We start from the raw sequence: 15,350 nt of genomic DNA, 5'->3' as shown, positions 1-15,350 counted from the left end.
TTGTGTCATTCTCAACCTTTCCTACAAGTTTCATCCCAATCCGTTCAATATTTTTTGAGTTATTTTGCGGACAGACAAACGAACGAACGAACGAACAAACGAACGAACGAACGAACAAACGAACGAACGAACGAACAAACCAACGGTAATGAAAACATAACCGCCTCCCTTGGCGGAGGAAACAAGTGTTTAACATAAACTACACATACATTCATACCAAAAAAATAGTTAACTCAGAGGTTCAAAACCTCATTACATACCACAAATTAATTCCTTTTGTTCGTAAAAATTTCTTTTCCCCTAGTAGATAAAAGTTGACATGTAATAAGGAAGCTGTGGCCAATACGGAACAAAAAAATCACTTACCAAGTAAAAGTTCCAAGGCATTTTCGACATCAACCCCGCTGCAGCTCTCAGGAACACATACTCCCCACTGTATAGGCAAGTCCTATTGGAAAACAATATTTTTATAATCCATTTAGGAAAATTCCTTAGTTACAAACAGAAATGGCCATGCCATTTCAAACCAAATACTAAAATCATAACATTTTATCAACCGAGTACAGCGTAAATATGAATGGTTGTTCCTTGTAAAACATTTATTGACGCATGCTTTTCATTTTCAACTGATGAACATATGAGGGAATTTGACTACACTAGAACATGAAAAGGCAGAGTTGTCATCTTTTAATTTTTAAATTTTCATGGGGTTCGTGTCTTAAAAAGAATTATTAAAAACTTGGCATTCAAAAAAGAGGGTGGAGAGATACAGCTCATAACTAGAATTTTAACATGAAGAAAAATTTCCACTGTATCCACTTTTGCACCAGAAAAAAAAAAGAATCACTGTTAAATTGCATTTTTTCCATTACTGCCCAGTCTTTTTCACAGGTCCCCTACCATTAGTGCTGATAATTGGGTGTGGGGGAGGAGAACACTCCAAGAAACGTTTTGTTTGACAAATTTGTCAGACAAATTTGCTCTCAGCCAATCAGATGCATGAACTTCAGTTTGTAAGAAAAAAAAAAATCTGATAAACGCCCCTCTGATGTACAGCAAGTTGAGGTCCTTTGATAGGGCCTTCCAAGATACTGTATGCAAAGATCATTAATCGTAACCAGTTCCGAGTCACTGAACCAGATGATTAACCCATTTCAGCCATCAATAATAATTTTTATTGGCTTGGTTATAATGCCATTTATTGCTGTAGATATTTCACCAGTATCCAACATTATTGCAAGTGTTTTATTCAAAGGAAAACTATGAGAGGGTCTTGTGTTGCATGAAAGGGTCATCAACAAAGGCCAGTTAATCATTCTCTAGAACTGAGCACAGGCAGACTCCGTTGTATCCAAAGCAGAAATATGGCCATTCAACCCCTTGGATACAGTAACAAGCCCTTGGATACAGTAACTCAGGGATTATTTCGGTAATTCACCTCTCATGTTTTCACAAACAGATACAATGTACAGAAAACCGCATCAGCCACAGATTCTGTTGTGAGGTTTCTGCATCTGCGGCCACCCTTCCATTGCCTGGCCACCACAGCATTGACAAATCTCCCAAGATTGGATATGACTGATAGATTAATGGGTTGCTGGATCAAATTCCACTCTTGGTACTCCGCACAAATTGCACTTTTTAAACCCACAAAAGCTGCTATAATTCATACACCCACCCACACACATACACACAAATTGCACAGATCAAGAGACTTCTACAGTGATGCTGAGGCATTTAATACCTATAGCAGAAAGATAACATAAAAGAAAATTACCTATCCTATATGAAGTAATACTCATCACAGATTTCATTAGATTATCGAGTACATAAACAGCATACATGTACTTCTCTACTCAGCATAATTCTCATAAAGTAAAAGTGGACGTTGGATTGTCGTCTGTTTCTTTCATATGATTTATCGTGGTCCTCCCTATAGGCATTGAATACTAAATAAAAGTGCATATTTTTCTTGTTTTTTTTTTTACACTTTTGTTTGGCATGCATCAGGCAAACATGACGCTTCATAAAGAGAAACGCCAGCGTCATTGAGATAGAATGTAGGGTCCTACCCATAGATGTCTGACACATTTTGAGAGATTTGACCCCATCAAGAAATCTCTTCAGTATCTGTTTCTATCACTGGTCTTTTGCCTTGTATTATTGCCTTTCATTAAAGTCTGCCTACAACAATCTGAATATTTCTGAACATCTGAATACCTCCTGAACATCCCCTAAACATTGACATACATGTTAAAATCACAATAAGAAAAATGAAGTTCATACAAATTTCACTTGCACTAGATCAATGCAAAGTATGACACAACACACTTAGATGACATAACAAATTGTTTGGAGAAATTATCTTGTCTCACCAGGCTGGCGTTGACTATTGCCGACAAGTTAGCCGAGATACGGACGAGGCAGTATCGGTGCTGGGAGACTCCCATGCACTCATCAAAGTGACCCAGCCAAGCAAGATTGCCCACAAGTATTCCAGCAGCAGGCTTGCCAAAGGAGTCCAGAACTGTTCAAAGGAATTGACAAAAACAGATTACTTTCTCTCTTTACTGCTCAAAAGGAAATTTCAATCCCTCTCACATTCCATAAAAGTATTTATTCAAATGAAAAAAGAAAAGTCTTCAAGCAGTCTGAAACAAATTATAGAAAAGAATACAAGTTATACATGTATGACCCTCAAAACATTATTGTTTATCGAAAGAAGTTTCGATGATACAGACAAATCAATATATATGCATAACTTCATCACTGGCAACCTGGATATTGATACAACATTACTATTTATATGAGGCCCAGGTAAAACCTTAATCATGTTACATCATGTTTGATCATTGAATGTGACTTTGAAGCCAATAGCTGAGAACTATTTTTTGCTATGTGCATGATATATAATTGTCATTTTAAATTGGTGCTTTGTCAAGGAAGGCTGATACAGTTGTATTTTATCTTTATTGGAAGTAGGACAGAAGTAATTGTTAATGCTAGATCATGCGACTAACAGAGCCTAAGGGACCTGTTGTCCACGTGATAAATTTACTCTATGCCCATAAAACTCGACTATTAAAATATTGATTTCTTCCGAACAAACTTTCATTCATTTGTTTGTTCAAAATACCTTGCTACAAAATACATGTTTAACAGATTTTGAGAATGCTTGTACTGTGCAATACTGTTAATGCTGTGCTACAGGACATCCTTTATGAACAATATATAATTGTGGGAGCAAAAAAAAACTAGAAATGTCGCTACAGCGACTGGTTATACCCCCGCCAAACAACATTTCATAAGCTTTGGTCAAAACAACATTTCATAAGCTTTGGTCAAAAAACTGAGGAAGTAGTTAAATCCGCAAGATCTTTCCTTGATCTTCTGCCATTAATATGCCGTTTCCATGGCAACGTACTTTCGGGTACTGTTGAAAAATGCGTCTTGCACATCTACAACCAAAGGCACACATCTGTACCAAGTTTCATGGAAATTGGGCAAAACCTGAGGAAGTACAGTCAAACTCGGATACCTCGACATCGGATAAGCCGAATATCACTTACCTCGGGGGCAAAATGAAAGTCCCGATTGTTCCTATGGAGTTTCCGTATATTAAAATTCGCGTAGCTCGAAAAAGATAACTAGAAGTTCGGTTACCTTGAAGGGAAATCTAATGTCCCGATCTTAATTAACTTATTGTTTTTCCCAGCATGTTGCACGAATCGAAATTGTAAACATCACTCAGCATCTCCGATTAAGCGCGCGTGGACAGCGAAGACGTGTCACATGTTTTCACACTCGATTGTAAATATTCTGAGACCAGAACAATCGCGCGCCCAAGAAGAAATACCCGATACACAGCTGACAAGGAAAATCCCCAACACCACACGTACATGGTATGCACATAGCACCCGTGCCAATGGAGTGCTTTACGATAGAGCACTACGCGCTGCCCCATCATTTGCTTTTCTTTAACCACTGTGTTTTGATTTTTGATCGAGACAGTCATACCGTGCGCGTAGATTTCTCAACCGTCGGGGCGCACCTGCTTACGTTGACAGTTATATCTTTGCCATTAATCACGCTCCACTGTCAAAACATCAATCTACCTCGTAGTGCCTTTTTTTAAACTATTTTTTTTTTTGCCTTTCACGAAGTTTACTTCCCCGAGAACGCAAGCACTGAAACTTTTTTTTTCCAGCAATGCGATTATGAAAATCTGGAAGTATAGGCCGATCACAATGAAGAATAGAATACACAGGGCTCCGCACTAAGTTTTATCGGGCCACCAATATCATTGATTTTTATTTTCTGGTGGTCGAAAGTAAAATCTGGTGACAAAAAAAAATCAGGAAAAACATTAGAAAAACTAAATCGGTCCTACTAAACATAGACAAATTAATATTAAGCATTATTGAAGTGATACAGATGTCCATGTCTAAAACAAATGAATAGAAAATTCAATCATCTTACTCAGTGTTTAAAGATTTGACAAGTTAATAGGCGTAGATATTATTATAAAAGTTGATGCCCATATATTGAGGAGGTCAAAACTTACGTTTGAAATGAGAAAATGGGAGCATTTGCTGACATTTGTTAGCATCCGACATTTGTTTTAGCATTGTAAAAAACCGAAAGTTACCGTTATTCATTTCTAAATGTAAAAGCAAACAACCGACATTCATTTTAGAATCTTACGGAGCTGAATACTATCGTAATCCATTTCCAAACGTGAAAGCAAACATCCGCTATTTGTTTTAGCATCTAACTGAGCGGATTAATACCATTAATCATTTCCAAAATTTAAAGCAACAATCTGTTATTTATTTTTGCATCGTACGGAGCACTGGATATTTCCGTTATTCATTTCAAACATCCGACATTTATTTCATTATCGAACGGAGCCGAATGTTACTGCTGTCCACTTCCGAAAGTGAAATGAATCATCTGACAATTATTTTATCATCGCACGGAGCCGAATGTTACTGTTTTTCATTTTTGAACGTAAAGGCAGACATCAGACATTTTGGACTATGAAACTTATAGCTGAATGTTACTGATATTTATTTTGAAATGTACCGTAGCAAATATCCAATATATATATATTTTTTTTATCATCGTATGGGGCAGAATGTTACTGCTGTTCACTTCCAAACATGCCAAACGTAAAAGCAATCATTCGACATGTATTTTAGCATCTTCCGGAGCTGAATGCTATTGACATTTACTTTCGGACGTAAAAGCACACATCCGGCATTTATTTTATCAGCGTACGGAGTTGAATGTTATTGTTATTCACTTTAGAACATCAAAGCAAACATTCGACATTTATTTTAGCATCTTTCGGAGCTAAATGTTATTGCAATTTACTTTCGAACATAGAAGCAAACATCCAGCATTTATTTCATCATTGTCAGGAGTTGAATATTATTGTTACTCTTTTCCGAACGTCAAAGCAAACATCAAACATTGACTTTACCATTAAACGCAGCTGAATGTTACTGTTATTCATTTCGAAATTTAAAAGCAAACATCAGACAGTTATTTTAGCATCATATGGACATGATGGAGCAGAATATTACTGCTATTTTCTTCCGAACATAAAAACGATCATCTGACATCTATTTTAGCATCTTCCGGAGCCGAATGCTATTGCTATTTACTTTCAAAAGTATAAGGAAACATCCGACATTTATTTAACCATCGTACGGAGTTGAATGTTATTGTTTTTCATTTCCGAACGTCATAGCAAAAATTCGACATTTATTTCAGCGTCTTCCGGAGCCGAATGTTATCCTTATTCATTTCCGAACGCAAAATCAAATATCTAACATTAGTTCTAGCACCATACGGAGCTGAGTCTTATCGTTATTCATTTCCAAAAGTATGAGCAAACATCCGACATTTATTTTAGTATCATACCGAGTCGAATATTACCGTCATTCATTTCCACAATTAAACGCAAAACTCTGACATTTATTTTAGCATCTTACGTAACCGATTGTTACCGCTGTTCATTTTGAAAAGTGAAGGCAAACATCCGACTTTTTTTTTTTTTTTTTTGGTGGCGCGATCGGGCCACCAAAATCTTTATTTCTGAAATTTTGATTTCATTTCCTATTTTCACTCAATTCATTCATATAAAAGTTGATTCAATTCAAATTGACAAGCATGCAAACAATCAGTAGGCACTATAACAGACACCATGTTGAACATCGATAAACGTTGAACATCGATAAACATCGGACAAGTCGAAGAAAATTCGACGTACGCGTACCTCGAAATTCGCGTACGTCGAACCATTTTCTTCAGTCCCAACGAATTCGAGGTATCCGAGTTTGACTGTAGTTTGCAACACAAAATTTTCCATCATTTTGGCTCATAATATGTGAGCTGTTACCATGGCAACATACTTTTTGTCACTGTCAAGAAATGTGTCAAGCTGACCTATATCCTAAGAAAAACATTCAATATGAATTCCATGAGAATTGGAAGAACACTGATGAAGCAGTTTTGCCATGAAGCATTTTGCCCTATATTTTACCAATAACATGCCGTTACCATGGCAACGCACTTTTTGCCACTGCGGAAATATGTGTCTTGCACATTAACATATTCAGATGAACATCTGTACCTAATTTCAGAAAAATTGATCAAAAACTGTGGGAGGAGTTCGTGACGCAAGATTTGTACCCATTTTTGCCAATAATATGCCGTTACCATGGCAACGTACTTTGGGTACTGTCAAAAAATACGTCTTGCACATCTACAACCCAAGGCACACATCTGTGCCAAGTTTTACGGGAATCGGTTGAAAACTGAGGAAGTAGTTCGCGACGCAAGATTTGCAACGGACCGACCGCCCGACCGCCCGACCGTCCGCTGATTCCTATATACCCCCTTCAAACTTCGTTTGGCGGGGGTATAATTAAGGACAGGACACTCTTGAAAAGAGGATTCATGTACGTGCTTGCTATTATGGCAATATTTTTTACATGCAAGAGGCGCAGCAATCATTAAATGAGTCTCTGTGAATAACCAAAATGAAATTATCCATGATGTATGTCTGGGAAGGTACTCAAAATAATGTTTGAGAATGAAAGCAGCTCCCAAGCTCCTCATATTCAACATCAAATAATACACAATAGCAGAGTGATTTCATCAAACAGGACTTTGAACCATGCACCCGTGAGACCCACTCATGAGTTGGCTCAACCATTAGTTTGTCCTCGTCCCAAAAACTACCCATTGTGCCCTAAACACTGTGACTTTAAATGCAGGACATCAACAGGCTTGCTTGGAGTGGCAGTCAATACAGATACTTAAAAAAAAGTGTTCAACCAGCATAACACTGTCTTGCACAATGAAGTACACAATGACTAGGCATTTCTTGACAAGGCAGGCACAGTGTACTTACCAACCCCCTTCCACTGAGATTTTGATTATTTGTTAAACCAAGCATTTTTTATCTCACAAGTCAGATTGTGATTTAATGACTTGCTCCATACTTAAGATTTCACTTTTAAAGTGAACACAAACATGCAAATTTCTCTTTCAAACTTGACAGCAATCAAACATTTGCTTTGGACTGGCAATCCAAAAGAGGCAGCAGAAAAAAATTATATGATATACATTAATGTTTATATTTTGATATATGTTAATCAATGGTAAAGACAGTCACTATTCACTTCAGATCCTAAACTAATGCATGATTTATCAGGTTTGTAATCTAATTAAACTAACAAAGACAATATGTCAGTCACAGTATTCAGACACCCAGTCACATCTTCCTAGTCTGGATATATTGGTACATATATTCCACAAAGGTCACTGAATTCTGTCATCAGTTGTTTACAATTCTACGAGCCATAATCTTACTTACTGTAATAGTATCAAATGAAAAGTCAAGTGTCGCTCCCAGCATGTTTGTTTTGAGATATCCTTCGTAATCTAATAAAAAGGAGCACTAAAATCATAATGGCATGTCTGACTTTCATGGGATCTCAAGGTCATATATGGACATGTGGGTATCATGATGCAAAATTATGGAAACTTGGCATATATAATCATAAGGTCCACTTTATCACCACTAGTTTCCTCTTGAACAATATTGACAGATTATGTTTACTGGCTGTAATTTTGAGCTCCTGCGGTTCTCAAATTTGGTTTGCAGCAATAAAATAGAATCATCAAGCGGGAGAAGGGGCCAGGACTTGTTCAAAAGGCCTGTGTACGACTTCTATGAAATCTCAAGAGTTTAACTGGATCTACAATGTCATGTATATATGATGCAAAATTTTGGAAACTTGGTATAAGGTCCCCTATTTCACCATTTAGTTTCCTCTTTGACGATACTGACAGATTATGTTTATGGCTCTAATTTTCAGCTCTTGTGGACTTATAGATTTTGTGTGCAGCACTAGCATGGCATCATCAAGTGGGAGAAGTGACTGGAACTTGTTCACAAAGTGTGTCTAAAGATTGTAGTGATGTATCAGATTACAAGGGGTCAGGGACAGGAACAGCCAATTTCCATGCAAAAGGTTGGGTGATGATGAAACAAACCACGGGTCAAAGTTCTGCAAAAGTGCTTATCACATGCTCTTTTTACAAAATTTTATGATCATCTACTGATCAATCTGTTTGACATTCAGGGAAACTGTAGGTTAAGCACCATTCTGAAAGATTTCACAAGGGTGTGTCTGTTTTATCTACCCCCCCCCCCCACCAAATTTTGTGAAGTTGGGCAATGATAAAATACATCATGGGCTAAAGTTAGTGTAAAGAGCTTTTCTATCTTGTGATCTTGCCCAATTTTATGATCATGCGGATTGGCATTCAGGTGAACTCAGGGTTAGGCATCACTCTGCTGAACAAGGTTTTGTCTGAGATATCATCCCTCTCCCTTCTTCCTCTTTCCCTCAATCTTCTGCCTCGATCCTCCCCCTCCTCCTCCTCCCCCTTGATCTTTTCGTCATCTCCTTCCTTTCTTCTTTCGTAACGTATGGCTTGATCTCTTGGTGGGATTTGACAATATTTTAGAATCACATATTCATACCTGCTGTGAGCAAATGAAAAATACATTTGTGTTTGTGTGTGTGTGTGTGTGTGTGTGTGTGTGTGTGTGTGTCAGAGAGAGAACATTAACCAATTGAGGACAAGCTGATTTTGCTATTTAAAAAACACATACTTCCCGTTGACACAAAGCCCACCTAAGTAGACTTGGGACTAGTCTTCAACGGGTTAAAAAATCACTTAAAGGTCCAGCTTACCTTTGGGAGCAGTGATTTTTAAAATATTCAAGATGTATCACACTTGATGCATGTACAAGTCTTTTGTATCACAAAACATCCTACCATATAAAATTTTTGCAATAAGGCCTAAAATATAAGGAGATATCAGTATTTTTCTCAATAGACCATAACAGTAAACGGTTTAGTCTGGAAGCATTCTTATCATATTGTTCACATTTTGTGTATTTAACAATAATCAACATCGATTATATGGATTCAAGTTTTAAAACTTGGTTGTTTCCATCCCTAACTCACATTTTAGAACTATTTTAAAGCACTAATGCTGGGTTTTTGTTTCATCTGCAAATGGTAAATTATGCCTTTCAGACAAGACTGAAGCTAGCACAATGCATAAAACAATTGGATAAGTAAAACAAGAAGTCCAAAAGTAAGAAAAACAAAACAAAACAAAAACAAAACATGAATAATGGTGTTATTGGAAGGTTATGCAACTGAAGGGCTACCGTAACACTTTAATTGACTTCAAAATCTTTTACTTAATGATGTAGAAGTGTTGCTGTTGAAATTTAGCATTGAATAATCTAATCCTCTGCCATTTATGCTTCAATGTCCAATGATATTAACACGAACTGACCTGGAACCAGTGCATCAGGACTACTCAGCAGGTGAATAAGATCAAGGAGACAAGTCTGTGAAACGTCATCCAGGGATGGCTCTGCGGCAGAAAAGGCAACTTGGGGCCCAGCTAAGTCCTCAATGATGGATTTGGTCAGTGGACTCATATTTGCCTGAACATATACTACTGGGCTGACACATAGCACAGTGAGCACCACTGTACAGATGTGTGGACAGGTCAGTAGCACCCTTTTCATCCTTTACTTCATAAACAAAAGCCAAACAGGAGAAGTTCTGTAGTGAGAAAGGTAGATAAATTGAAAGAGGTAGATAAATTGTAAATATGTATTAATCTCTAAATAGGACTGAGTGTTAAATTGACACCTCCATGAACAATTAGATACATGTACTAGTATTAATATAATCTGCTGTACTGGTTTAAAAAAACGTTTTTAGTGATTAATGCTGAGTTACATCAAAGTTAAGCACTGGATATCTTGTAAGTCATTGCCTTTATTTCACCGTCTTTACTCTTGTCCCTGTAACTGTGTGTCCATACAAGTCCAAGTTCTATTTTCCCCATTATTCAATCCCTTATTCTGTTTACATACATTTTTTAAAACATCCATTAGTGTGTGTGCTGCATTTCCCTCCCCCCCCCCCCCAATTATCATTTCATCTCCGCATACTGTATGTATATATTGTACATACAGCTGTAGTTTTCAGGCTGAAATTTTCAGTCTTGTGTACCTGGTGGCTATTTGTTTCGTGTATAAAAATAAAATGTAAATAGGAGTTTCTGCAATTTACAAGCATTGCTTCTCAGCAGGTCTCCTATCTTTTCCACCTGATGTATAAATATGTTACTGGTAGGTCTCTTATCAGCTATCTGTTATGATTGTCCAATCATTGATTTTTTTGTCTTAGCCCAATATTAATTTTTTTTGTAATTTGATATTCTTGGTGGAATTGAGCAAATAAATGAATAAATAAATAAATAAATTCAAGAGTGGGAGAGAAAATAACATTATAAATGTATACATGAAGGTCATGTATGGATTTCAGAAATATGCTGTTGTCTTGTAACTCTTAATGTGCCATGTTCCCATGCCTGACTCAGTCGAGGGCGTGCCAACGTCACATATTCTGCTCAAACGCGCAAAACCGCCCAAACCAATCAGTAAATCAGCAAGTGCCACAGTACAAAGAAAACGGTTCTCGCTATTCCGTTCCTCTCGCACTGTATAGCTTGCATTTCACGAGGTGAATGAGCAGCAAGCGGTGTTCCCTAATGGATTCTGCGTTTAAATCCAGGGTTTCTGTCACTTTTTGGTTTGTAAAAGTTATGCCTTTACAATAATGTATCTCTTAGTCACTTGAAAGAAAAGTAGTTATAGATTTGTCAGAATACAGTTACATCAAAGTGAAGCTTGGCATTTTCTCTACAACATTTGCTCACTTCATGTCCAGCGTAATGGCAATCTATAAAAGTTACATACATTCGAAAAACAGAATGTTTTCCCAAATATGACGATGTTGCTGTCTCACAATACTGTGGCGCACAGGGGGTTTACACCATGGCACATAAAGAGTTATACATCTACTACCAGTACTTGTGAATTTGATAAGTATGGCCTAACAGTTACGCCTACCTTTCAGGAAAGGAAATATGATTTCATGCATAGAATATAGACCTTAAAAAAAAAAGGGCTCGATCAGTAGACACAGACTCTTAGTGACATACATAGGAGTCACTGTAAGACATGAAACATGGCTCAAATCTAGATTACAAGACTTGTCTGAGATTGTGATCATTTGCCAATTATTGAATTGATATTGGTGACTTACTTGATAGCATTACACTATTTAAAACTCAATTTAACATGTGCATTTATCCATTTAGGTCAATTCCATTGTGACTTATGGGACAAAGTGACAATTTTCGGCAATTTCAAACCAGTATTTTGAGAAAATAGTTGCATCAAATGCATTTTTCTCAGTTCATGGTTAGATCCATCATATCACAGTTTATGAAAACACCATACTTAGTTTGAAAAGTATCATTGCATTATGTGCAGCAATGAAAAATTGCTGTCGTGACTTATGGGACATCTGAGGACCACCGTTTTTCACATGGGAAAGTAAGTTCTGAAATATTCTTACACACAGAGTCTCTGGAAAGATATTTTCTTTCCTGAATGTAGCAAAGGGTTGGTGCTTACCCTGAGCCAAGTGGTATGAATATCTACTCATTGGTACAGTAGCAGGATAGGGAAAACCAGTGTGACTAATGGGACACAAAAACGTGACTTATGGGACGCTATCAAGTACCACATTTTGAGATTGAGAGAATAATATTTACTGATGTCGGAACAAGTTCTAGAACATCATAAAACCAATCTATGACCAAAGAACATTCAGAAAATAAGCTATCTGAGAATTACACAAGCTGTATTATGGTCATAATAGTGTATCAGAAATGATACATACATTCTGCAAAAATTGGCAATTTTCATGAAAAATGAAGGTTTTTCGGACATAACTCCACTCCACGTTCACCGATGTTCACAAATGAGGTATCAAAATATCCGTTGTGAAAGGCTGCTTTGAGTAAACAATACCAGATCATCTAATTAAGCTTCATTAATCATCTATACTCAATAGTTTGATTTTCATAAAATGCAACCTTTCCGTGGAATTGACCTTTAGCTCTTTCTCCATCAAAAAAAAAAAGTTTGCCAAATTATCAAATTTCAGGTTTAACATTAATGTTAGATATAACGTTAGATCTAGTTTACTAGTCATTATAAAGTAGACTTCTAACTTGACCGACAAGTATATGTCTCTATTCCGCGAAAAACTTCTCATTTGGGTCAGTTTTTCTTTAAAAACTGACCCAGCATATGTCATTATTATAAATAAGAAGCTTTTCACGGAATTATAGACATACCGTACTTGTCGGTCAAACTTCTAAGTTGTTAGTATAGAAATGTAAATGAATGCAAGTGATACACAGCACACTGTGCTGCTTCAACTTTTTTTCTCTCTCTCTCTCTTCTTCGTGGGGTAAAACGAACTCAGTTCGGGAAACCCACTCACAAGGGGGGCCCCTCCTTATAAGTAACCCGTCCCCCTTATAAGTAACCCCGTCCCCCTTAGAAGTAACCCCGGGGGCACCCCTTATAAGGAGTCTCCACGCTTTTTTGCAATGCAACGCGAAAATGAAAGGACTGCGGCAATTCGCTTGATTATGTCCATAAAGCTTCACAAGTTTCCTAGTTACTCACGAAATTTGAGCAAAATCGGTTTGAGGCATCATATCTAAAATCATGGATTTAAATGCGATGTCAAACGACCCATGCGAATGCTGAAATGCGAGCGATTACTGGCGCGAGTGTCGCCAGGCGCGGCGGCGCGGCAAATGCTTGAGTGCAGACGTGGCGACTTAGTACATGTACTCAGTCGCCACGTCTGCACTCAAGCATTGCCGCGCCGCCGCGCCTGGCGACACTCGCGCCAGTAATCGCTCGCATTTCAGCATTCGCATGGGTCGTTTGACATCGCATTTAGATCCATGATTTTAGATATGATGCCTCAAACCGATTTTGCTCAAATTTCGTGAGTAACTAGGAAACTTGTGAAGCTTTATGGACATAATCAAGCGAATTGCCGCAGTCCTTTCATTTTCGCGTTGCATTGCAAAAAAGCGTGGAGACTCCTTATAAGGGGTGCCCCGGGGGTTACTTATAAGGGGGACGGGGTTACTTATAAGGGGGACGGGTTACTTATAAGGAGGGGCCCCCCTTGTGAGTGGGTTTCCCGAACTGAACTAGGCTACTGTCTTACCTTTCTTTGTGAGTTTCGCCCAGAACAAATTGACGACAGGATGAAATCGGCCGGCAGTACTAGTTCTATATAGATATGGGTTTACTGTTGCTAAACTTTTTCGCTCAATTGAATATAATCACTGATGTGTGCAGACAGATTTCAATAAGTTCGATAACACATCGTGCTCAAAAGCGAGACATGTGAAACTGATATTAAAAGTGAAAGCAATGACATCAAGAGTAAAATGTAACTTTTTACGAACAGCACTATACTCTCGAGCTCTCAAATCTCCGCAAATTGTCAGCAAAGCAAGATCAGGGAGTTGCTGTACGAGATAGTTGTTGATAAACGTTGCCCTTCTAGAACTTGGTCTTAGGCCCTTTTAGATCATGACATATCGGACATATGAAGTCAGTTCTCAGCGAGCGTTGCGTCGAGAGTCACGGCCAAGATCGCGGTACAATGTGGTACGTGCTCCGGCTGAGTGATTTACTACACTGTAGCACAAATCGACCAGTGTCCTACAATCAGTACAAAGCAGGATCAGGAGGGGAGGGTACCACAAAAGTTTTCGTGCACACAGCAGGCCTAAGTTAATGGTTTGTTTGGCACATAATTTCACCTTTCAGTGCAGTGGCTATCAGGGCCGTTATTTCCGCTTCCCAAACGCGTTGATGTAATGCCGGTGGGAGGATCCCGCATCCAAGGCCTCTCTCTGCACCGTACTGTTATGTGTTGTCGCCGTGATCCTGATCATGCTGATTGACCGATTTGTTTACCGTATCTTTGCGTGTGGGTTTTGTGGGTGGAGGCCTCGAGGACGGCCGACGACGGCGGCATAGCATTGTTATTGGGTATAGTGAGGGTGCAGCTGGCCGGCTGTCTATCGTTAGTGATGATGTAACCCACCGGCACCCCGGACGGCTGTCACCTGCCGAATACTGTATTCGATTCTGCATACTTTTGTGCGGAGTGTGTGACAAGATACCGGATTTAGACACTGGATGGAGTCAAGTGCAGCGGTAGGAAATAAAAGAACAGTTAAAACACAAGAAGCTTCCTTCACTGACGTAAGGGCTGACTACTGGTAAATTTGCTCATCTGTCACGAGCGAGATGCAGGGCGGCGGTTGAGTCATGTCTGCAGCGCTGTGTATGATAATATTTCATGTGGTGAGGAAGAAGAACATTGCTTTTGTGCATTGTATTGTTTGAGGAATAATTGTTATGAAAGTGTGCACTCAGCTATTGCCTTACCGTACACATTTCACAGTGCACACTCCCAGCTCATATGTTTCACTCAAAGCTTTTAATACAGTTGTGCACTGAGCTGAAAAGAATAATTTCCAAAATTGTGAGTACACACACTGTATGTAGTGTGTATTAACTATGATGTCTTACACACATTTATGCATAACAATTTGTATGTTACCATGTATATTTTCCTCTGTTAGCTAGTAAAGGCTTGGCTAAAACTGAGCAGAATGACTACAGCAAGTACACAAGTGATGTCTACAAATGCTCCACAACTTCAGTACCCGGTACAAGACTACAATAACAAAAGACGACTTGACAACATGACTACTGATGATTGTTACAACCAGCAACACTGTAGGCACCCAACAATGTTAAATCACGCTGCAATTTT

The 15,350-nt window shown here is 38.3% G+C and overlaps 1 protein-coding gene across 1 annotated transcript in view; it reads right to left on the bottom strand.

The window, feature by feature from the left end:
• LOC139740848 (nose resistant to fluoxetine protein 6-like) overlaps nt 1-10,165 on the bottom strand; it is a 38,212-nt gene extending 28,047 nt beyond the window's left edge. The window contains exons 1-3 of the mRNA XM_071651424.1: nt 9,895-10,165; nt 2,376-2,527; nt 367-448 (exon numbers count right to left, since the gene is read on the bottom strand). Of these exons, the coding sequence (XP_071507525.1) occupies nt 367-448; nt 2,376-2,527; nt 9,895-10,132 (472 nt within the window). The 5' untranslated portion in view covers nt 10,133-10,165. The remainder of the gene's footprint in view (nt 1-366; nt 449-2,375; nt 2,528-9,894) is intronic.
• Nucleotides 10,166-15,350: the final 5,185 nt, after the last annotated feature.

Source organism: Diadema antillarum, unplaced genomic scaffold (assembly GCF_040938485.1).
Source record: "Diadema antillarum isolate AM-2024a unplaced genomic scaffold, OU_Dant_1.0 seq00000888_RagTag, whole genome shotgun sequence".
Lineage (NCBI taxonomy): Eukaryota > Metazoa > Echinodermata > Echinoidea > Diadematoida > Diadematidae > Diadema > Diadema antillarum.
Note: the sequence above shows the minus strand (reverse complement) of the source record. Positions and strands in the feature narration are given on the sequence as shown.